The sequence below is a fragment of the Poecile atricapillus genome, chromosome 1 (assembly GCF_030490865.1).
Source record: "Poecile atricapillus isolate bPoeAtr1 chromosome 1, bPoeAtr1.hap1, whole genome shotgun sequence".
Lineage (NCBI taxonomy): Eukaryota > Metazoa > Chordata > Aves > Passeriformes > Paridae > Poecile > Poecile atricapillus.
The window spans coordinates 17,237,578-17,261,289 of NC_081249.1; the positions used below are offsets into that span (position 1 = coordinate 17,237,578).

A 23,712-nucleotide genomic window follows, 5' to 3' on the forward strand; every position below is an offset into this window, starting at 1 on the left:
CTGGTGTGACATCCCACAGACACCTCATGTGTCTGACACTATGCCTGTGAGAAAAAAACATTGGCCTGGAACACTCTGTAAAATGTTGTATTTTTCTAAAAAGGAAGAAGGAAAATTAAATACTTATTGCAGCTTTTTTTTTTTTTTTTTTTTTTTTTTTACTACAGAGAAAGGTAGTAAATAACTAACAGAAGACAGTTGTTTCTAGTGCCTGTTTTTAGCTAAAATAACGGGGGTTAATTATTAAACCTTTTACTTGGTCGCTCACTTGTGCTCCTGATGCTTTAATCCTGGGTCACACAAAGTTTAAGAGTGCTTTACAGGGGAGACTCACTTCTTTTTGCCTCAACCTTTCCATGCTGACGGGATGTTACGTGCTTTGCTGTTTACACTGTCAGTAGTTGCCATTGTTCATGCTGAGCTCTGCAAGCCAGGTAAGATTTGGAGCTGATTCCCATCCTTCTTTAGGTAAAGTAGCTATCAGTTTAGACTACAATGCTGCCAGCTTCTAAGATTTTTATTTTAATTTATTGTCTTCAGTTTGAAGATTGAAGAACTGAGCATTTTTCATGAGTTCTTTTCTAAGTTTGCAAATTAAGTACGGAAGTTGGTCTCACTTAAAGAGGTCATGTTAAACCTCATTGAGACTCTATAGGGCTTTTTTTCATGCAAGTAACTTCTGTTCTCCTAAGTGGGTGATTTCTTAAGACACATTTCACAAAATGAAATTTGTGAAATAATCAGGTAAGTAAATGATTTCAAATCCTATTTTGAGTGATCAAAATATCAATATATGTTGCTTTTTTCTCTTTGTTTCAGAAGCACAGAATGCTTTCAAAGTACGGATTAGTATCAAAACAGCTTTGGGAGACAATGCAGTAAGTAAAATATCTTCACATAGTCTTCCTAACTCAGTATCTGCCAAAATAGAAGTAATATATGCTATAAAATTTCTGAAGGCAGCACAAGCAATTTGTTCTGCAGTGGTAATAGTAATAGTTTGCTCAAGTCATGACCCAGGAATCATTTCTTGACATTTGACTAGCCCACTCCTTCAAATGGCATCCTTTAGGAGAAATATAAAGCTCATTTTTTCATAAAGATAATTTTCTGTCAAAGATTTTTTTTTCCCCTGGAAAAGCAGTAGGGATGTTACACTTTATGCATGAGAAGTGCTGCATAAATGTAAGTCTGTATTTTGGAAAAAGCACTTCTGCTCAAGAGTGCTAATTGTAAAGTCAAGCATGTCTAGGAAGAGAAGCAGGAAAAGATTTTTAGGTCTTTATGAAATGAGACTTTATATCAGGCTCTCAGACAAGCATTAACTGTAGAGATCATTCAAGCATGTCTCATCAATTCCCTGCTAATGGAGGGCTTCAGATAGTGGCCTTTCTTCTCTGCCTGTGGTGCACAGGCTTGTCTCATGAGGACTGAAATGCTTTGGCTTAATTCAGATCTTTGGGCTTAATGTAGAAATACTGGTGTGAGCAGTGAGAGACTGGGACATTAGATGACTGAGTAGTCCTTCCTGATCCAAGGCACTATTAAATTTGTCAGAGTCCAGTACCTTGTTAGTAGTTTTGAATACTCAGAGCAAATCTGCAGCATATTAACAGGGCTCAGCAGAAAACTAGGTATGAAACATCCTGGATGGTCATGTCCACTGTAAGTCTGGTGTCTGATTTTATTATGAACCCTGGGAAACAAAAAGCAGCAGGTTACACGTTTCAAAAGACTGGTGATATGAGAAATTCCCTATAACTGTAGAAACTGTTCTAAAGTTATCCTGAAAGATCAGACAATTTAAACTAACAGTAGCAGGGACCTAAATTTCACTGGTAATTTCATAAGCCAAACAAAGTACAAAGAAATATTCAAGGTACCTGCTAAAGTAAAGAAATTCATAGTGAAGTCAATTCTCTTAGGTGAGAGACTTTAATTAAACAGTAGTGAGAGCCTAGGTTTTTTTGGGTTTTTGTTATTAAAAATACTGTAATACTATGGCTGAAAATATGTTAATTATTCAATCTCCTCTTGATGATAACAGCTAATATTTTGATTTAATCTTAGTTCAACACAGTAGCAGAGAACAAAAATTGCAGTTCCTGATAATGCCCTTTTTTTGTGCCTTTTTCCAGCTGTAATAAAATAGGGAGACGTTGTTTGATCATTTATAGTTTTTTTTATTTTTCATTCAAAAAGGGTATGAGAAAAATCATTACCCTTGAAGGCACTTTGTATTGCAAGAAAAAAAGCAGTAACTGAGGAGTCTATTGCTTTTTTGTAGTTGTTTATGTCTTATAACAAAGTGTGTGAAAGCTCAAAGAATGGGACAATCAAGAGCAGCATTTTAGAACAATAGCTTGCTGTAAGTGGTATGATGCCATAGAAAATCATCTGCAAATTGTAAACAATTTATTAAGTACACAGGTAATAGTGGTTCCTTTCCATATACATTGCAGTCTTCTCTGTGAGTGACTGAAATTGAAAACTGAAACTACTGTTGAACTGAAATTCATTTTCGTTAAAGAATTTGGGGTACTTTACTTCTTTGTATTATTTATGTGTTTTAACAAGGAAAAGTGTAATAGTGTCATTGTGTCGCAGCAGGACACAGTCACCTTAGTTCATTTCCAGGTCACTTCAAACTCCATGATAACAGAAAGCCCTGATACTTTGGCAATTTTTCTCCAGGAGTTACAGGATAGCTCCAGTTTACATTCAGGGGCATAGGGAATAGGTTGGTGCAGATTTTCACATAGTGTAGTACATGCCATCCCCTCTGTGAGGCTGATGAAAACAGGACACCATTTTTTAATTTGTTCACCAGGTAAGCTGTACTCTGAGGCAGGGAGTTCCCTTTAGTGTATTTATTTAGTTCTTATCACAATGGGACTGGAAAGAGCAGCTCTGATGGAGTAGGTATTCAGCCATTACCATTTTATGTGCAAATAATGGGTGTACTTGACAGAGATGTTATTTGCTAATCTATGGGAAGAAACATGGTGCCTGTAGTCCTAAATGGAAGGTGATTTATGAGTCCCTATGAGGATGGTTCTGACTTTATGAGTGGCTTCTGGAATAGCTACTAGTCACTAGTTGCTTTCTGTTAATGGAGCCAGCAGAGGGGTAGAGAGTTCAAATAGAGGCAACTGGAGAGTGAGAAGAAGTGATAAGCACTGACAAATCTGTGTAACTTGGTTTCACCACTCATTTTAACCATAAGAGTCAAGGAGCTGGCACTGCAGGGGCTGCAGCCAGCTGAAGCAGACAGTGCACTTCCCTTCTGGCTCATGTACTCAGGCTGCTTCCAGGGTGGAGGATGAAGAGGAGGAATGCTAACATACACCTTGTGTTTTGCCACCAGACGGGATCCAGAAGTGTGTTTGTGTGTCTGTGGCCACACTGCAGTCTGAATGGCTGTAGAGTTAAGCACAGAGCCATTCTGGAGGGAAGAGATCTTGGATGGTCCCTAGTCCTCTCCTGCTCAAAGCTGGGTCAACACTGAAGTCAGGTCAGGTTGCTCAGAGCAATCTTGTAATATTATATTCTCATATCTTAAATTTTGTCTTTTACAGCACTATTACAGCATTTCACCCCATCAGCAACCTACACTCATCATCTTTCATGCATTATCTCATCATCATCTTCATTCAGTAAGAGGCATTTAAGACTGCCTTTCACAATGTGTCCAATTCTGCTCCTCAGTGTATAAAGGATGGCAAGTGCAACTGAGCCAACATCTTTATATTGATTCCTTTGTAGCACAATGAATATGGTAAATTTAACAGTTCTGATACCATCATGTAGTGTTTCATTAACAGTTATATTTACAGTGTGGTTGCAAATGATATTTAAATGTGGTTGCAAATGAAATTTCGTGTTTCCTCGAGAGCAGCAGCAGGTGTGCATCAATAGCTGCACGGCATAGGGACATCCTCAGTCATCTGCTGTGGTCCAGGCCTTTGCATTTGGAGGATAAAGATGAAGATGATAAAGCTGATAGTAGGAGGGTTTAGAGGAAGGTGTCCCTGCCCATGGCAGGGCAGTTGGAACTAGAAGACCTTTAGAGTCCCTTCCAATCCAAATCATTCAATGTTTCTTTGCACCTCTGATTAGGGAAAGCTTCTGATTAGAAACCATGTTTTGGAAATTCATGCCCACCTGTCCTCAGTTCATACAGTTTGTTAGCTTAAAGTTGTTGTTAAACTAAAGTTAAATGTTAAATTTATGTTAAATAAATGTTAAATAATGTTAAAGTAAAGTTGCCTTACTTTTCCTCCTCAGTATGTTGCCTCCCCCTGTATATTCCCATATGCAGGCATGTACAGAGGTTCTTGTTCACCTAGAGCCCACAGTCATCTCCTCTACTTCCTGTTTAGTCTCCATTCTCATGGGGCTTCTTGCCCGTCTGCCCAGAAAGTTGTCTGCAATATGTTCTCCTGACCCAAGCAGACCCCTGATTTCTTCTGAGCTTTCTCTGCCAATCTCCTCCTCCTCTTTCTTGCAGTTTTCTGTTTATTCTCTCTCTTTTCAAGTGCCTACTCTTTCAACTGGGCCTGGAATTCCTCACTACAAATTATCTTCCCTGATTTTGAGATACACTTTTTGTTACTCTGACTTAAAGAAGTGCTAGGCTAGTGCATTATTTATGAGAGCTGTGACAAATGGTGCATGTATATATGCACTGCACTAAACATAAACATAGTTTATGTACTTGGTTACATGTACTTGGCAGTGCTGCATTGTATTTGTGTCCATGCAAGCATGAAATGGAGTGTGCTTCATCATTATACATTTTCAAGACAACTGATTAAATTATCTGTACAGCTGGTTTAATCCACTGGCTAGCAAATTATGGTTTTTTTTGTCCTTTTGGACCTGTTCTCAAAGACTGCAGATGGCATGTAGGGATTCAGTCAATAGTGCCACACACAGAAAAAACAAATCTTCCCTTTTAGTACTGCAAATTGTGCTTTATGGTTTAAATACAGATATCTTTAAAAAGATGATAAATGATTCTGTGGCTCCAATCTGCATTAATTCCTTTACTACACAATCTCTTTTTCTTTCAGTACTAGTTGCTCTCATTACTGTCATTTTTCATCAGTGCAGTGGGATCAAAACACAGGCTTTTATAAATTTTTTCCAAAGAGTTTCTCTCTGGGTTTTTTTTTTTTTTTTTAGTTTAAGTTCCCAAGTTGGCAAGCATTATCACAATATGCTCACAAGCCCGTTCATTCACAAGGCAGGGGTGGTGAGTCAGAACCCAGGTTCTCAGCAGTGCAGCTGTGCTTTAATGCTGCTCAAGTTGTCTGCTACCTCAGCTTTGTTCTCCTTGTCCTATCTCATCTCAGAGAGCCCATTTCACTCAACATTCATCTAGGGATGATAAACAAGATCACTTTCTGCCCTTGAAATAACTAACTGCATCCTTCCTTGTTCAGTTTCCCAGGATGCCAGTCTAGCATGAGGGCTGCAGATACCTGAAAGTTGGATCCTCCCTTTGTTTGAGGAGAGGTTTCATCTCCATGCACCCAAAATCAGAATTTAAAAACCATAATTAAGAATTGGAATTTTCAATGCTATTTACTGCTTTTTGATGTACATTACTGTTTTTTGAATGTGTTACAAAGGACCATGAAAAAGTAGGTCCAAGTTGACAACAGAGGTAAGTGGCCACACCACTGGGTTTCTGATTTGGATGATTACAGAGCAGATTTTTTTTAATGCTGAAAGTTTAAGATTAGATTTGTGTTCTGACTGACTGAAGAAAGCTGTTTCTAACCTCCCTTAATACAATTCCAACAAACTAATAATCTTTGTAATCTGCTGAGAAGGGAAGAAATTCAATCAGTATGCCTCAGTCATGGCTCCGGTTATAAAAATGTAATAGATGCAGTTCTTACAGATCATTAGAATTGCATATGTGAATGAAAGCCCAGGGGAACCCAGTGAAGCTGTCTCAGAAAACTTAAATTATGAAAGCATGATTTTTCATCAAGACAACAGAGAACAGACAAGAGGTTTTGAAGCCTACATTCTTATTGAAGTAGTAAGAATGCTATTTTCTTTCTTTTATCTCACATGAAGTATAATAATTTGTTATACAGTTGAGTCTTCTTGCAATCAGGACAGTGTGGAGCAATAAGGCTGCGATTGCAGTTATTTCCTGGTGTCCTAATGTCCAACTCCCAGAGACCACCAACATTAGGCAGTTTTTTATTATTTTTTTTGGCCAGAGCCAAATATTCTTTGAGGGTGGATTTAAACCATCTTCTTTAACTGAGTTTCTCCAGCAAAAGAGGCAAGGCCATGAGTACAGCTGTGTGGGGAGAGTTCTAGTAATATGTCTAGTCTTTTGTATAATAAACTTTACATCTCCATTTGGTCAGCTTGCAGAAATATTGAATTAATTCGGTTTTTGGAAATATTCTTTGCAATTTATATTACTTATATTACAGTTCATGTTGCACTTTTTTTTTTTTTTTCCTATTAGACAAAGTCCTTTGTCCATACTAAATAATGGGCATTTATTTTCTTAGCTCCACCAGAGAATTTATTAATTTTCTTGATCAATACAGCATTTCAAGTTCAGTGACTCTTTACCCTCTCTGTACTGCCAGCACTGGTGCTGAAACTAATTATTTTCCATCTTCCTTTACAGTATGCCTGGGATGCTAATGAAGAGTACCTCTTCAAAGCAATGGTGGCTTTTGCAATGAGAAGATATTCCAGCAAGAGTACAACTCAGTAAGCATCTGCTCGGATTTGCTTTATACATATTAACAATGCTGCATGTAGTGACCTGTCCTCTGCAGTACCGAGCTGTAGAAATCATGATATAGAGATTCTAAAAACAGGCTGCTCCACTATACTTCTGACACCCAGATACATATTCAACATCACATTCCTCCATCTTAAGCAATGTTCAATCTTTGAACCAGTATCCCTGTGGATGTGAAGTGACACAGCAGTGGATCTCAGTGGGATGGTGCCAGTTCACTTTCAGCAGAAAGACCATACTGAGAGGAGGTGAAGGGACACATGGGGAGATCAGGAAAGGTAGCACAGATCTTTGAGTAAGCAGCTCTGGTGCATGCTTCCTTAGAGCTCAGCTTCAGCAGTGTGCTGAAGATGAGCTGACTTGGAGCCCTGGCAGGTGGATAGCTAAGCAGTGCTGTGCTCTGCTGGGCATTCCTAGCTCTGGTATTACAGCAGTTGAGTTACCCACCATCAAGAAGAAGTTTCAGATGTTGCAGTGCAGATAGAAATCAGCCTTTAATTGGTTTTGGGATTAAATCTACCCTGAGGTATTGAATATTCTTTTCAGGCTTCTGATCATTGCTACTCTATGAAATTAGATACCAGATTAGACAGAGCACTTAGCAAGCTGTATTTTCAAAATGTTCTTATCTTTCTGAAATGAAAAACCTTGTAAGTGCATTTCCACAGGCCTATTATTTTTTTCATTGTTTTTCAATCTGAAATGAAAGATTGATACTTTTGGTAGGCTAACAAGAATAAGGTTTTCAATTTACTTAAAAATAAAACTGCTTCCAGCTGACATTGCATCAGGTGAAGCCATAATCCCCATTGGAAAAGATATTAGTTAACTTTAGTCACATGATTATTATTGTGGGTGCTGCATTTCTCTTAAGTAAAAGGGGATTTCCCCCTCCATGTGACAGGAGTGTTTGATTTCTGCTGTTTCATTTTTATTCTTCAGAAGTGGTCTCCTTTGAGCAAAAGAACTGTTACATCAAGCTTAACAAAAACAGCCAAATGTGCTACTCAACCCAATTAAAATGGCACTTTAAAAAATGAGTTCAAGATACAAGATAATTACAGATTATTATGTAGGACTTTTTCTCAGGCTTTCAAGGCAGCAGAGTTTTCATTCAGCATCTGATCCATAAAGATCCACTTTTGTATACTTATTTTAGTCCTAGGTCCTTTTTTAAATTATTCTCTTCCTTCAAAGTCATGCTATTTTCACGCAGCAAAAATTCTGTGTCAGAAGCAAGTGATCTTTTTCCTCTTCAAGCAGTGTGGTTTTGTGCAGATTAAAATAAGATTGCTGAAGAAATGGGAAAAAATCAAGCCAGTATGGAAGGAGTAGAAGTTATAATGGCAGTTATCTGTACTCACTCTGGGCAATCATAGAAGTTATATTAATGAATTCAGTTTCCTGTCTAGAAAGTTTTCCCTATGGACAAATATGATCATGCCAGTGTTACTCCAGTTTGGAGGCTGTACTGCACACATCAATAATTCCCTGCTACTAAGTTGGTCAGAAAAGTCACTATAATATTTGGAATCAGGCAGCCTTGGGCATCTTTACCTCTTTTTAAGACGGTGTCAGACCTTCTCATGGGGTATAACTTGGGTACACCCCTCACAGGATATATGTTGCAGGTATAACTGATAGTTCATGTAGGAGTTAGAGACACCTTTGGGGTCATTATCAACAGCATGTCACCTGAAGGGGAGCTGTGGAGCTCTGAGATCTGGCACAACTTCCTAGGCAACTGGCTGAGGAGTTTCCTATGCATAGACTTCTCTCAAGTCCCAAGGGACTTCAGAGTAAGTTTAGTGATGGAGAAGCTAGATGAACCTCACAGCACACCTCAAAGAATCTACCTGTTACATGGGAGCAGGAAGGTTGCAAAAGCCTCCATCCTGTTGGATGTCCTGGAAATGACACACTCCTTTCCCCACCCTTGTGGCTGGCAGCTGGAAGGAAGGAGTGCAGTCCTGTTCCATCCCCTCTGCAGCAGGCATGGAGGTGTAGGAGCAACCAGCACCCCAGAGGCAACAGCAGCATGCTGTACACAGGAACAGCACCCTGGCAGAGCTGGTGAAGAGACTTCACTGTGGTGAAGGGGGAGGCACAAACAGGAGCTTGTAGAAAATAAATTACATTGCACTGCTGGCAAATAAATTGAATTTCACTACATGAGCTTCTGTATGAAAATGTCAACAGATTTTTTTCAGGAGATGTAAAATACCAATGACCAGTTATTCTGTCATATAAAACAAACTAGTTGCCTGTGACAGCATTCTGGTAGCATCTAAACCTATGGAAATTTGGCATCTGGTTAATTGAATTTTTTTTGTCAAAATAAAACCTGTGAAAAAATTCACTATTATTTTGCATAGCTAAATACTGGTTCTGCCAGGGTATAAATTATGCATGTGGCCATGGCCAGGATGTGACAAACCTCCCCTTTAAAAGCCCATTAATTTCTAACACCCCTGCAGCCTTGAAGTAACTCACAGCTACAACTAACTTCCACGTGAGACACAAATGCCATTAACTTCAACAAGTGTACTGAATAACCATCAAATTACCAAAATTATTTGTCTGGTGGATCAGGATAACCATTGTTGCAATCTGCCCCATCATTTTTGATACTCAGTCACCTCTTGTTAGGTTTCTGAAGCTGGATAAAAGCTGGCCTGTGATGACAAGCATTTCAATGCGCTACTCTAAACAGCAGTTGATGCTGTTGTTGCCCTTGTGTAACCACTGAGTGACCCAGCACAGAATGGGGAGGATTACATGTTACATCTTGAGTTCTCTGAAGTTAATTTCCAAACTGAAATTTAATAAATCATGGAGCAGTGTGTAATGTTTAAAAGGCTTGTCAAATTTTCAAGTTTGCACAAAACGGAAGAAGGGTGCAATCAGTCAAATTACTCAGTAACCAAATAATTGAGATATAAATAAATACTTCTTTTTCAGTGGAAAATTAATACCCCATTATTTCCTGCTTTATATATGACCTTTCAATTGATTCTCAATACATATGGTCATGAACTACGTAAGCCAACCTTTGATCCCCCAGTTAAAAAATTATTGTTGTAGCCTGTGTTAGTAACCCTGGTTTCTCTAATCTGTGACTCATTTGAAATAATATGCATCTCTTTTGGGCCTGAGACTAGTTAATCTTTAGAGCAGAAAGAATGTCAACACATTTGTTTTCATTCAAATAACAGAATATACTTTTGGTACATCTTCCCCCCATTTATAGATAAAAAATCTAAAATTTTCCTTACAAAGTGACCAAAAAATAATTCATCAATATTATCCATCTTCCTAAGAGTCTTTTTTGATACTAAAAATATTGCGACCAACTAGAACAGCAAAATCAGAGGATGGAGTAAAGCTGTTAAACCAAGGTGATCCCATGCCTGCTGGGAAGAAAATAATGTTCCTTTGCAGGAGCAACTGCAGAGCCCTGTGTTGGAAGAGGCATGGTGCTTTTGGGAGAGCTAGAGATAGGCACCTGGGACTTGGGGACTGATTCTTTCATGAGCTAACAGCCATTGTGGGCACTCAGCTCCCTTTGACTCTCTGACAGCTTGTTCTTACCCCTAAACAATCATTTAAATCTCCATAAGGAGCCACGATGGTGTTTCAGGCCAAGGAATTGCCAGGGTTTCCTGCACTCTACTCACCGGTATATTAAAGGAAATCCAATTTTGGACTTTGGCCATGGTGCCATAAGGTCGAACCAGGATCTTGTCATTTTGATGATAACAGTCTCCTATAATAGCATGTCAAAAGTCTATCAACTGCTAAGGAAAGGAAAAAATGTCCACATACATATTTACAAATACACTTCATTAGTGCTGGGAGAAGCCAGGTTTCTCAGCTCTATACAGTGTGACAGCATAGTTGCAATGGTTCTTCATGTTGTGAATCAAACCTTCAAGCAAATGGCATGGGATTAAAAAAAAGGGCACCACTGCACTGCACTGAAATTGCCACATTGGTGCTTGTTGAGACAATCTGTTTTGGTGTTTACTCATCCCCTTTGAATTTCTCATGAGTGGGATTATTCTCTTTGGAGCCTGGAAGGGTTTATGGCATTTGTATTCCACTGATGAAAAAACGGTGGCAGTGAAACTGGAGTTTGGATGCTTGTAATTGAGAAGGATTTTAGAATTGGAGAAAGATTTTAGAAACAACAGGGGAAATAAGCCAAATTTACATATCCTAGTGCAATCCTTGCTGCACCTTGTTTCAGTGCTGATTGTTCTACAGAGATGCTACCCCTGTGATGACTGACTGCCTTTTCTCATGCTAAAAACCTTGGCACTTTAGGGAAGACCCTAGCTTGAAGAGTCTTTGAATGAGGGTGTGAAAGTCAGGGTGTTCTGGCGGTCCTTGTCTGCCTTTCTCTTTGGGGATCAATCTTTCTTACCCCATTTCAAGAACATCTGTAGAGCAACACAAACTCAGATTTTCATCTGGCCTGGTTTTTGATTGCACCACAGAAACTGCAGCTTTAGGAACTTTGGCAACATGAAGTTTTGGGTCCTACTGTTACAAACACCCAGACAGAAAACTTCCTCTGCAGTTACAATTTTAGATATTCTGTGAAGTCAGCAAGAGTTTGTCAGCCACCAGCCAAAAGTAAGCATTTTTTTCCCCTCTCCTGCAAATTTTGTGCTTGCTTTTTGTTTTGCAAAGAATAAACCTACTTTCATCTTCTGACTGTTGCCAGCAAACTGATGTGAACATCTTTCCAAATTCCAGAGGATGGATCTCTTATTTTATCCATAAAAATTCTCTGTAAAATTGATACTGTTCTAGAGAGGTAAAAGTGGTCATTTTGGCTCTGCAAAATCCTTGCTTTCCATTTTATTGCATATCTCTCTGGAATGGGTGCTTATATCCCCGAAAGCCAACTGCATCCTGGACTGCATCCAAAGTAGTGTGGCCAGCAGGGCAAGAGAGGGGATTCTGCCCCTCTGCTGTGCTCTGGTGAGACCCCACCTGGAGTGCTGCACCCACCTCTAGGGTCCCCAGCACAGGAAGGACGTGAACCTGTCAAAGCCAAAATGAAATCAGCTCAGCTGTTTGGAGCATGGTGCTAAAAATGCCAAGGTTGTGACTTTGATCCCTGCATGGAGCACTCCCATAAGAGTTGGACTTAATTATCCTTGTGGGTCCATTCCCACTCAGAATATTCTATGATTTTGTGATTAGAGGACTGGAGCACCTCTCCTTCCAGGAAAAGATGAGACAATTTGGTTTGCTTAGCCTGGAGAACAGAGCTCTAGTTTGACGTTATAGCACCTTCCAGTACCTGAAAGGAGCCTACAAGAAAGATGGAAAGAGCCTTTTGACAAGGGCAAGTGACAGGACTAACGGGATTGTCTTCAAATTGAAAGAGTAGGTTTAGATTAGATATGAGTAAGAAATTCTTTACTGGTGGTGACTTGTGCCCTGAGAAGCTGTGGATGTCCCAGCAGTCCCACCAATCCCACTACTCCCACCAGTCCCACTACTCCCACCAGTCCCCCCAATCCCCCCAGTGCCCCCAGTGCCCCCAGTCCCACTCCCGGCTCCCCCGGGGCGGTGCTGCCGGGGGCCGGCAGGTGGCGCTGCGCAGCAGAGCGCGGGGCGCGCCCGAGCCCTGTCACGGTCCTGACCTGGATCGGAATGGATTTAATTTCCTTTCCTCAAACACTCGCGATTGTGTCATTCCAGAAGGGTTTTCTGATGTTTCCACCATTTACTAGTGGAAATCTGGAAAAAAAAGGCGTTTAAAAGGCATTTCACGCACTGTTTATGTAGTATGCCATGAGAGGCCACCTCCCTGTGCTCCTCCACATTTAACTTCACATAAAACTTCACAAAAACAATCTTCCTATAAAATAGATAATATAAATATTTGACACGGCATAAGCTAAAAGGAAGAGGTCAGTGCCAGTAGAATGACTAAATTTAGCTTGTTCCCTCCACTCTGTTCCTGGCTCTGTGAACAAAGATGTCAAAAAGCATAACATCAGTTCCACTGATCTTCCCTCCAACAAATGTATCTTGTAGAAGAACTGCACTCACTTGACAGTCACGTGGGGAATTCTCAATGACTGGTTCCTGTGGTATTTACTGTCAAAACCAGAATTCTTTGTTCGCCAATGCGCTTGCTCCATTATATGGCCTTTGTCACAGCCAATGATGATTGTTATTCAACTATGGGGTTTTTTTTCCATTTGATTACACTAAATGTATGTCCAAGACCATGCAAGCCTGTAATAGATTTAGAAATTTGTTTGAAGACTCATTTGGTCTTCATAAGCTTGATTTCTTTAAAATCATACGGAAAATGAGAAATGCTGTGAATGGTATTTCTTTCTTGGGTATTAACTGTTAACATTTTTAAAAATAAGAAATTTTTCCCCCTTAGTTGAGAGCAATATTTCAACAATTCATTCCATGCATCTTTAATGATGGTTTTTGTTTTAAATGTCTGCAGAATTTCCAATGTGCTGCTCTGTAATGTGACAGACCGAGTGTCCTTCTGGTTTGTAGTCACAGATTCTTCCAAAAACGTGACAACTGTTCCTGGAAGTGAGGTAGAGGCAGCCATCAGGTACAGTCACTGCTTTTGCAATGTTTTCTTCCTTGTTTACTGAGTATGTTACTGAGGCCCTCTCTCAGGGCCTTGTATGAATGAGAACTTTGCATTTTTAAAGATGAACTAATCCGAGTTGCTAAAACACTGAGGGGTCAGTACTCTTTAATGAATGTGGGATTAGAGGGTGTTTAAAAGTCCCACAGAATGCGAAGAATGTGAACCTTGGGATTATAACTTTGGAAAGAGTCTTTGTCGATGCTGGAGACTCAGAAGAAATCTAGTCCCTTTCCAGAGCCCTCCCTGTGATGTGCTGTCCAGTGTGTGGCACACTGCTCTCATCCAACTGCTGCATTTCCCAGTGAGACAGCCTTCTTCCTCAGGTGATGGAAGGACACACTTTCTGGATGTGATTAATATAATTTAGCTTTCACTGCATGCTACATGTACATCTGTACCTGGGCTAATGACCATAGGCTCCCTTTCAGTGCTTCTCACTAACAGATCACCTGACTTAATTTAGAAGTCAGCTTTCACGTGAGAAGAGCTCGTGTGAATTCCTCATGAGCAGAGCTGACTGTGTCCCATCTTGATTTAAGCAATCTTATGCTCACATTCTTGTCATACCAGCTCATTCTAGAATGCCAGTCAATATCACATCGGAGCATTGCTTGTACAAAGTACAATCACTTTGTTTTCTATGATCACATTCTGTAGCAAGTAAAAGGAAGAATGTGGAGCTGACAAGAAAAAAGGAAAAATAGGGTAATCTGACTTCAATGGTAAAAAAAACCCCTGCACTAGGGGTTTATAGGGATGAGTCCCTCAAGCAGCATAATGCACATATATTTCTCAAGCATGGAGTGGAAAATGGATCTCTTTGTTTTCAGGCATTCTGTGCTCTGTCTTGAAAATTTGTGTTATCTCTATGGAGGTGTAATGCCTAATTCCTGATGAATGAGTATGCGTTCTTTTGGAAAGATTAATTTAAGCTTATGAGCAGATTAAACTATTTCCTACAGAGACACTAAACAATAGCTTCATAGCATTAGTGGAGAAGCAGATTATTTATTCACTGAAACTCTCTGTAAGAGTGCTGGAATTGTGGGGGTTTTGCATTTCTGTTATTCTTTGATACATTCAGTAGCATAAGCTGATTTATTTAAGTCTTTTATGTGCCCCGTTTGGCACAGAAATTGGAGGCTGTTATTGTTTGGTTTTTAACTGTTGTCTGTCACCTGATAAAGAATATGCTATTTCTGAAAAGTTTTAATTCCTACCTAATTTAAAAACAAGAAATAAAATGCGCTATAAAACTACAATGTTTTTTGTTCAATTGCTTCTGATTGCAGGCTTCCATACAAAACCTTTATTATAATTCTTTATGCTAGGGTAGCACATAACACTAGTCATGGACTAGAATTTTGTTGCATGAGATTTCTACAAAGTAAGAATAAAGAGAAAGGTAAGCCATGTGAGAGTTCTGTATGATACTCAAGATTTTGCATAAATATACACAATATATAGTTATGCATATAGAAACATAAGATGCATTTGTAGTTGCCTGCATGTGTTTCAGCACATAGTTCTGAAATTCAAGCCATTGGATGAGGGTAAACAATGCTTATTTCAGCTGTTCACAATGATCCATTCATATCAGTAAGGAAATCTTTTCTAAATGGCAGACAGCTTATGGAATTATGAGTCTTAAAACATGCCATGGATTTCAGTCCTGTCCAGGAATGCTGACTTTCTATTAAGGCTAAGAACTTCCTGTTTAAGGGACAGCCAAACATTATGATTTCCAAGAAGAGATTTTTTTTAAATCTTACCTGTATTTCCCATACATTTTTTCTTAGGAAGTACTTGCTCTGTAGTAAATAAATTGAATTGTATACAAAAAAGAGCTCCATTAATTCATAAAACTGCTATCAAAAATAAACTTTCAAGACCAGTATATGTAATCCATTTGCTTAAAAAATTTTAACATTTTGAAAAAGCTAATAAAAGATACTTCTAAAGCCTCTAAAGCCTGCTTAGATTTAGATCCAGAAATATCTTACAGTCAGTGAAATGCTTACAGGCAGAGAAAATGGGTGAAGATATCCGCTAAAGGATAGCAGTTGTACTACTTCTGTGAAAAAGCATATTTCTCAGACTTACAGTCTCTCATATGGAAATGGAAAAATATGGAAAATACAAATCCCTTTAGCTGCATCCTGCAAGGAAAAAGGACATGTTGACAATAGGTGTGAATTCTTCCAGACCAAATTGTTTCCTGGGCCTCATAGATCTAGGAAAGTCTACACTAGCAAGGGCAGATGTACCAGCCCATAACATGCAGGATGGCTCAGTTTGAGGGACTAGGGGACAACTGCAAGTAAATCCTGCAAGCATTGAAGGCTAGATCTGCCACTCCTGTGCTAATCTTGAATGCTGCATGAGCAAGGCAACAGAGCCAGCCTTACAGCTTACAAGCTGCTATGTCTTCAGGACATGGTTCAAAACAGAAATAAATAATAATACCGTACTTCAGGTCTCATCTGTATTTCCCAGATTTTCAGATAAATGTATATGAAACTCTGGTGTTCCAAATGTTCTGATTACTGAGGTCTCTGTTATAGTCAAAGTCTGTGTAATCCTGCCAACATCATAGAATTACAGAATCATTTAGGTTGGAAAAGACCTCCAAGGTCATCAAGTTCAACCTTTGACTGAACCACCACTGTGTCAAGCAGACAATGGCACTAAGTGCCATGTACAGTTGTGTCTTGAGCACCTCCAGGGATGGTGACTCCACCACTCCCTGGGCAGCCTTTTCCGATGCTTAACAACCCTTGCAATGAAGAAAATTCCTCCTGTTGTCCAGCCTGAACCTCCTCTGATGCAGTTTGAGGCTATATCGTCTTGTCCTGTTGCTGGAGAGAAGAGCCTGATCACCACCATGGTAGATCACATCCTTTTCTTCATCATGCTGGATGACGTTCAGCCCTGACTAAATTGCAGCACATTCATGAAAAATCCTTTTATTTTCTGCTATCTTTTTAACTTGTAAAATGCCTTTATAAAGAGTTGTGGTGTTTTTCTGTTTATTTGGTTTTTTTCTCTTGAAGGATGAACCGGAACAGAATCAACAATGCCTTCCTACTGAGTGACAAAACACTGCAGTTCCTGAAGATAACCTCAACCTTATCACCTCCTGTTGAACCCTCTACTCCCGTCTGGCTTATTGTATTTGGTGTTGTTCTTTGTCTCATTGTGGCTGGGATTGTTTTCCTCGTTGTTTCAGGGATTCAGAAACACAAGAAGTAAGCAGCCTAGTCTTTCTTCTGTTTTAATGGAATACTTGTTAGTAAGGTCGGTGTTTCAGAGCAGCCTCAGACAGATTAATGCTATGCATCCTTCACTAGCTAGGTAAAGATAACCTATCTCTCCTTTTCTGAAGAAAAGACTCAAAACTTTAAACTGTTAAGTATGGATGCCTTAGTAGTTTTGGAATATAATGAGGAAATGGAGAATGTAAAAATATGATCCTGGAGGCCACCTAACTAGAGATGGGCTTTAAAAGGACAATTGATGTCATTATTGTGAAGGTTTATTGTGGCATGGGTGAGTCTCCTCTCACAGACCACCCCCAAAAAGCTACCAAGAAGGGGAAGGCTGGCAGTGACTGTGTCCTTTCCAAGCCAGTAGTATCAAAAGCTGGTAGGGCTGCAGCTTGAGAAGACTCAGTAGAGCACACAGTAATGATTAATTTATGGCTGAAGGGGGCCTGCTTGCTGGAACAGAGCAGGGTTTCATTTACTACTCAAGACCTGATGAGCCCAAAATACCCAGCCCTTCACAGGTGCATGGGCAGATCTCCCCATGAGCTTAGGAGTTTTTTCTGGTGGTAGGGTAGGAGAGAGATACTCTCTTTTCCTCTCCATTTACATCCTGGTGGCACTGGTGAAAAAGAGAAGGGTATTTATGCTTCCCTAGTGTGAGCATGTGGGAACAACACAGAGAGCAGGCGGAATTTTGATCCTTCTATCTCTGCTGGCTCTGAGTTGAATATAAGGAATAGAAATTTCTCAGCTGAGTTGAGATTCTGCCAAAGAAGTTCAGCTTCTGCCATGCTTTTGGCTGCCACAGAGTTTAGGTTTACACAAAATTCTGACTTCAGCAATAGATTTATACAGGAACAGCAGAAGAACTGAAAAAGGGTAAATTCCTGCTGATAACCAGATAATATCAAAATTAATGACTCTATAATGGATTGTATCCCCAAATATATCAGAACAGGGAATTAATATATGAAAAGTGGCATGTTGCACAGACTTTTCCATTCTACCTTTTTATTACCCTGAAGAATGTTAAAAGACATCAGAAGAACAACAGTCGTGAAGATTAAGTGCTTCTCATAGAGAACCTTTAGTAGTATAGTCAGAATCCCTTCAGTTATATTTTGCAATCAGAAGAGTTGCATGAATTTCCAAAATCCCTTTCAGTTTTCAAAGAAACCCCACAAAATTCAGCAAACAATAGGTGAAAGATGATGTTGGGGAAAGAAAGAGTCTGGGAGGATATTTGGAATCTGTGGATAGTTAAAGCCCTATCACACTCATGTTGTATGGACTGAATTATCTCATGCCCTAAACATAGGCAACCTCTTCTGTAAAACTGAAGGATGTTGCCACCTGAAGCCCATACCTGCCCTCTGTGGCATCATGGCTCTGTCTTTCTTTATAGTGCCTAACTTTAAGGGGATCTTTGAACATTTTACATAAGTGTAATATAAATAAACTATGATAAACAGTTGTGATTTTTCTAGCTAAAATAATCACTTGTGCTTCATATCATGCTGAAAGATGGGATTTCCCTCTGTGTTTTCAAAATAACTCAGCCGAGTTTGAGCAGTTCCCCTCAATATGGTGTAAACCACATGCTCTTATCATCACACTGCCATTAATATGGCTTGTTGCTGCTGGCCTGTGCTCACTTAGCACCCTCCCCATCTCATGCTCTTCTCCTTTTAGTTGCTATGCTTTTTTCACTTCTCCCTCTGTTTCCCTACTCTTCCATTACATATAATCTTTCCTCAGGGCAGGTTCATCTGTAGCTGAACTCTAACCCTCCTTTCACATCAATACCATGAGCAGGCAGGGGTGGGGAAGTGAGAGAGAGGGTAAACCAAGCATGTATTCCTTCTATCTACTGTTGCAAGGACTGGAGAGGTAAAAGGGATGGTCTGGGCAATTTGGCTACTTAGGAAAAAAAAAAAAAAAAAAAAAAAGCCAGACATCAGAAAAAAGGATTTCAAAAGTGCTGATTTTTTTGTCAGACACTGAAGTGACCAGGTTTTCAAAGACTTCAGCATGTCCAGTAATTAGTTTTCTTACAAGTCCATCCAGAGCTTACATAATGGGAACTCTTTTGTCTAGTAAACTATGTTGGAACTCTGGCCCCAAGGATTGTGTTGGCTTCTCATAAATCTGGCATTTTGTCTTTAAAGGCAGTTTAAAGTACCATTTAAATTCTTCAGTTCAGATAAGACCAAAAGCACGTGCTCCAGGGTGTCCATGCTCAGGGTGTCAGGGAGGAGAAATCTGCCTACAGAGGAGTTTCAGTATTGAGTTAGACTCATGCATCATTTATTGAACTGAGAGGTTTGTTGAATTCAGTGCCTACAGAGAGCTGGGTCAGACACACTGTCTCCCAGCCTTGTATTTGTTCTCCCATCCTTGCAGCGATAGGACACCTCTCCTTACAGCAATAGGTTTGCCGTATGCCCAGGGCAGGATCATCCTCTACAGTCTATCTTGAGCTAGCCCAAAGTCTCCCCTTATCCCTTAAAATCCCATCTGCAGCAGGGGCCATAAACATTTGCCTTGGGAAGAGTGGAAACAGAGTAAGCACACTGTCTTTCCCTAAATGAATTCTACCAGGAATTAATTTGAAGCTGTGGGCCTTCCTGAACTGGATTTGGACTTCTTATATTGGGTAACTCACAATGTTTTCTCTTCCCTTAACTTGTTGAGTCACCCCTTGGATTCATGGAAATTTTCAGCTTCTCTGAATTCCTCCGGTAATGAGTTTCACATATCTTCTACTCCTCTCATTTCTTTTGAACCTCCTTCTTAGTAATTTTTATGTTCTGTCCTCACAGTTCTGTATTAAAGAACACGCCTTTTTATCAGTGTAAACAGCCAGAGGTCAGAGGTTTCCGCTACTACACCCCAAGTTTGTTTTAACAAGTCTGTAATGTCAAGTCTCCCAGAGGCCAATAAATTTTTATTATTGTTAATATCTCTATCATTGGCAGTTACACTGAGTCAGATTTTTACAGTTGTCCTGAGTCAGATTGTTACAGTGCATTTTGTGGGATAGGAAGAAACAGCGCAGTTGACCTTTGAGTTTCTTGTCCTCTGAAACCGCTGATGCTGCAGGCCATAAAGTACTGCAGGATTTTCTGCTACGAACTAATTGTTCTCAAGGTCAGAGTAAATCTGGAATTAAAGGAACATCATGACCTGTTGACTGATATTTGTTTATTACATCTCCTCATAATTGCATTTTATGTAACTTTTTTAGTTGTTTTTTTTTTTTTTTTTTATGTAGATAATTTTATTCAACCATTATTTTAATATGTTTTTAGGACAACCGAAGTCTGGAAAAGTGAAAGCCATGCAATTGTTTGATCTAGAAAACGGAACTGTAAAATACTGGGTAGGAAGGTGGCTGATAATGAAGTTTAAAGAAAAAAATGCAGATTTGCAGCATTGAGATTACCTAAGAAAGTAGTCATGAATGTCCTGAAGAAGGTAATCATGGATGTGAGGGCAACTAAGTTGCCACATTTGAAGGCTATAGTTAGTCTAAGACTGATCTGTTTCTAAAAAATATGTTTTATTTTGTACAGATCATGGGATGAGTTCTATGATGTACATGACAGGGTCAGACTACATGCTTAATGTAGACCTTCCTGATGTAAAAAAACCCAAACAGATTTAGAGATTTTTTTCAAATTTTTTTTTGCCCCAGCTTTTCTTTTGCATCTTTTAGTCATTTTGCAGAATAAAAAGGTGAAATAATATTTAAAATATACTTACAACATGTCTACTTCAGTTTTTCTGATCTCCAGTTCTGATCTCAAGCTGCTAAGGGCTTCAATCTGTGTGTTCCCCAGCTACTGTATTTAGATAAACCCATCTGGTGTATTTACTACAGCAAGGAGGTACACCAGACTGTGCCTTTAGGAGCATAACCTATGACAAACTTCTAACTAAATATGCAGTTTTCTTTCTGTGGAATCATGGCGGAGTGCTGCAGGTCAACAGAATAAGATGATCTTTTCTTTCTTGTTTTTAGAAAGAATAAAGAGTCAACAGAGAGAGAAAATTTAGAAGAGAAAGATGAAGTGACACTAGAAAATGGGATTCCTTGTGAAGCACTGGATTTAAAAGCAGGCCACATTAATGGAGTCTTTGCAGCAGATGATGAACGGTTCACATCCCTATGAAATGCTGCCACTGCTCCTGGGTGGTTTCCTGAAAGACTCCTTTGCCTGCCTTTTCTCGTCACTACTCCTGAATGTCAAACATGAAGACAAGAAAAACGTCCTTCTACGTAATTTCCCTTGAGAGAACCTTTTGCTGATAACACATACACTTGAACCTCCATTACAGTTCTTTTTCATGAGCAACGCAAATAAGAAGGCCTCAGATAATATCCATAAAATATTTCTGGAAGATGTGTGGCAGAACAGGGTTGGAACCTGCCTTGTGCCAGACATCTCATTTTTAATGATTATTTAAATATGTCCATTGTTTGTTTTTCTCTGACATAAATGTGAAACAGCAGTATTCTTGAATCTCACTGGCGAGATCATCCATCATTGCCAAGTCTTGATAGGTTTTTTTCAAGCCATATGCAAAAGTTTCTCTGTAAAATTACTTCTGTTTGCTGCTATGTAGTATGCCTTTGGATGGAACAGTCAACAGTGCATGACAGTTTTCATATACTGAGAAACAAAAAAGCTTTCACAGCCTCTGTAAGACCAGGTCAAAATACCTGGATCATCTATAGCTCTGGGGCTAGAAAAAAATGGTACTAGAAGTGTTTTTCACTTAACTGTCAAAGTTACAGATTTTGTGAGCTGGCAATTAAAACAAAACTCTGAAATTTGTTGAAATTAAAAGTTGCAACAAAGGGCAGATTTTCCACAGGTGCAGTCAGTGTTTAGTGGCTCTCACTAAATCATAGAATCACAAGCCAGCCTGGGTTGGAAGGGATATTAAGATCATCTGGTTGCAATCCCCTTGTCATGGGCAGGGACACCTTCTGCTAGACCAAGTTACTCAGAGCCCCGTCCAGTCCAGCCTTGAACACTTTCAGGGGTGGGACATCCACAGCTTCTCTGGGTGTTCTGTCCCAGTGCCTCAACAATATCACAGTAAAGGATTTTCTCCAAATATCCAATCTAAACCTGCCCTCTTTCAGTTTGAAGCCATTTCCCCTTGTCCTGTTGTTATATAGAAGCCCTTGTAAGTAGTCTTTCACAGCTCTCTGGAAAAGTCTTGCTTTCAGTTTTTAATAATAAAGCTAGAGTAGATTTCCAAGATAGCCAGCATGGGGTCAGATGAGCCTTCATGTTCTTGTGATAGGTGGATAACTTTTGAAAGGATTCAAGGTGTAAAACACAAACTTCTGTGTTTGCTATGCCTGACCTGGATAAGTGATAAAATTCTGGCTGTCTCAGAAGCACTGGTCCACAGAAAAGGAGAGTTTTGTGTGTGCATAAATATAAAAACAGAATGGAAATGTGTTGAAGCAAAATATCTGCAGTCACCAAGCATCTGCCCACATCACTGAAGGCAGGATTTGACCATTAACCATCCTGTTTCCAGTGTCATGTTTAGATGCAATATTAGAAAACCTCTTTGCTTATTAGGAGTGTTTCATCCGACTCCTCACCAACAGGAACAGGCTTAAACAGAGGAAAAGCTGCTTGTAAAGGACCATCTAGTGTCCTGAAGGGTACAAAGGTTTCTTGTTTCCCAGGGTGGAAATCCTTCAGCCTTTTGGCTGTATTGAGCACCTTTGACTTGTCTCAGCACTGGCTCTTAGGAGCAGTGTCAGCAGAAAGGGAGGAATGGGAAGGAGAAGGGAAAGCAGCAGGGTGAAAGGGGAAAGCTGAGCAAGGGAAGCCAAAGGCTGGGGGAGGCAGGGGATACAATACAAAATAAATACAAATTTAAATACAAATACAAAATAAATACAAAATACAAAAATAAATACAAAATAAAATTATGGAACCCACTAATCATTTGCATCACGTGATCTCATTTGTCACAGTTGTCTTTGATGTCCTGCTGGTGGGTCTCTCTGGACAAGGACTGCATCATCTCTGTGTCCCAGTGTGTGCTGCTCTGTTCTGGAAAGGATTAATAAAGTCAGTTATTAGTGATAATATCTCAGTGCTTCAAAATTACCATCCACAAGATGTGGATGTATTTCTCACAGGAATGTTGAAAATGAATCTTGACAGTGTTGGAGGGGAAATAGAGAGTACAGTGTTATTATTACTGCTTCAGTCATTGCTCCAAGGTCTCTCATGTAGGCAAGGTTTTATTGAGGTAATTCAGATCCTATCCTTTCTAAACATTCATACTTTTCCCAGTCTTTGCATGACAGATAGCTACATCTCAGTGTGACCACAATGAATTGCTGTGACTGCAGCACCTCTGCAAGAACCTGTGAAAGATTTTGGTGAGAACAGCTTAGTGGTGCAAGAGCAACCTCAAGTTACAGATTAAGAATTGCTGTTATCCTGTATTGTACTGTATGATACTGAAATAAAATTCTCTTGAGATGAAAAAGGTCCAGGCTTATCTGAGCATACTTCTTTCTTAAGGCCTGAATGAAGGTTCAGTCCAGCCCATGGCACTGGCCAATCTGAAAACAGACTGAAATCCCCTAAACAAGACATTAAGCAATGTGGGCTGACTGTGGTGGTAAGTATTTAATCAGTGTCTTCCTTACAGCTCACCTTTTAGCTGCATAATTACTTTACAGCAGTTTGGCTTAATTTTCTGCTAATGATGATACAGGAATCACCCAGAGCACACATCTAGCTTGCCTCTCTGCTGTCAGAAAATGGCTTGAGAAAAAGAAATTATATATGAGCAGCCATATACCACATTTAGCAACACTTTGAAGTCAGTGTAGGTATTAGCTCTTTCACTGAAATAGATACCACAAATGAGGTTAATCAAGGTCACAGTGTTACAGAAGAAATACATCTCTTTTCTAGTCTACAGTAGGGTCATGTTAGAAAACAACACTTTGATTTTGTACA

General features: G+C 39.5%; 1 protein-coding gene across 1 annotated transcript; it reads left to right on the forward strand.

Moving 5' to 3' along the window:
* The first annotated feature begins 277 nt into the window (after positions 1 to 277).
* On the forward strand, positions 278 to 23,256 carry CLTRN (collectrin, amino acid transport regulator). Its single transcript, XM_058829251.1, has 6 exons — positions 278 to 434; positions 820 to 878; positions 6,668 to 6,753; positions 13,275 to 13,391; positions 16,487 to 16,681; positions 20,724 to 23,256. Exons 1-6 carry the CDS (start codon positions 368 to 370, stop codon positions 20,872 to 20,874), a joined length of 675 nt encoding a protein of 224 aa, XP_058685234.1. The 5' UTR covers positions 278 to 367; the 3' UTR covers positions 20,875 to 23,256.
* The last annotated feature ends 456 nt before the right edge of the window (positions 23,257 to 23,712 follow it).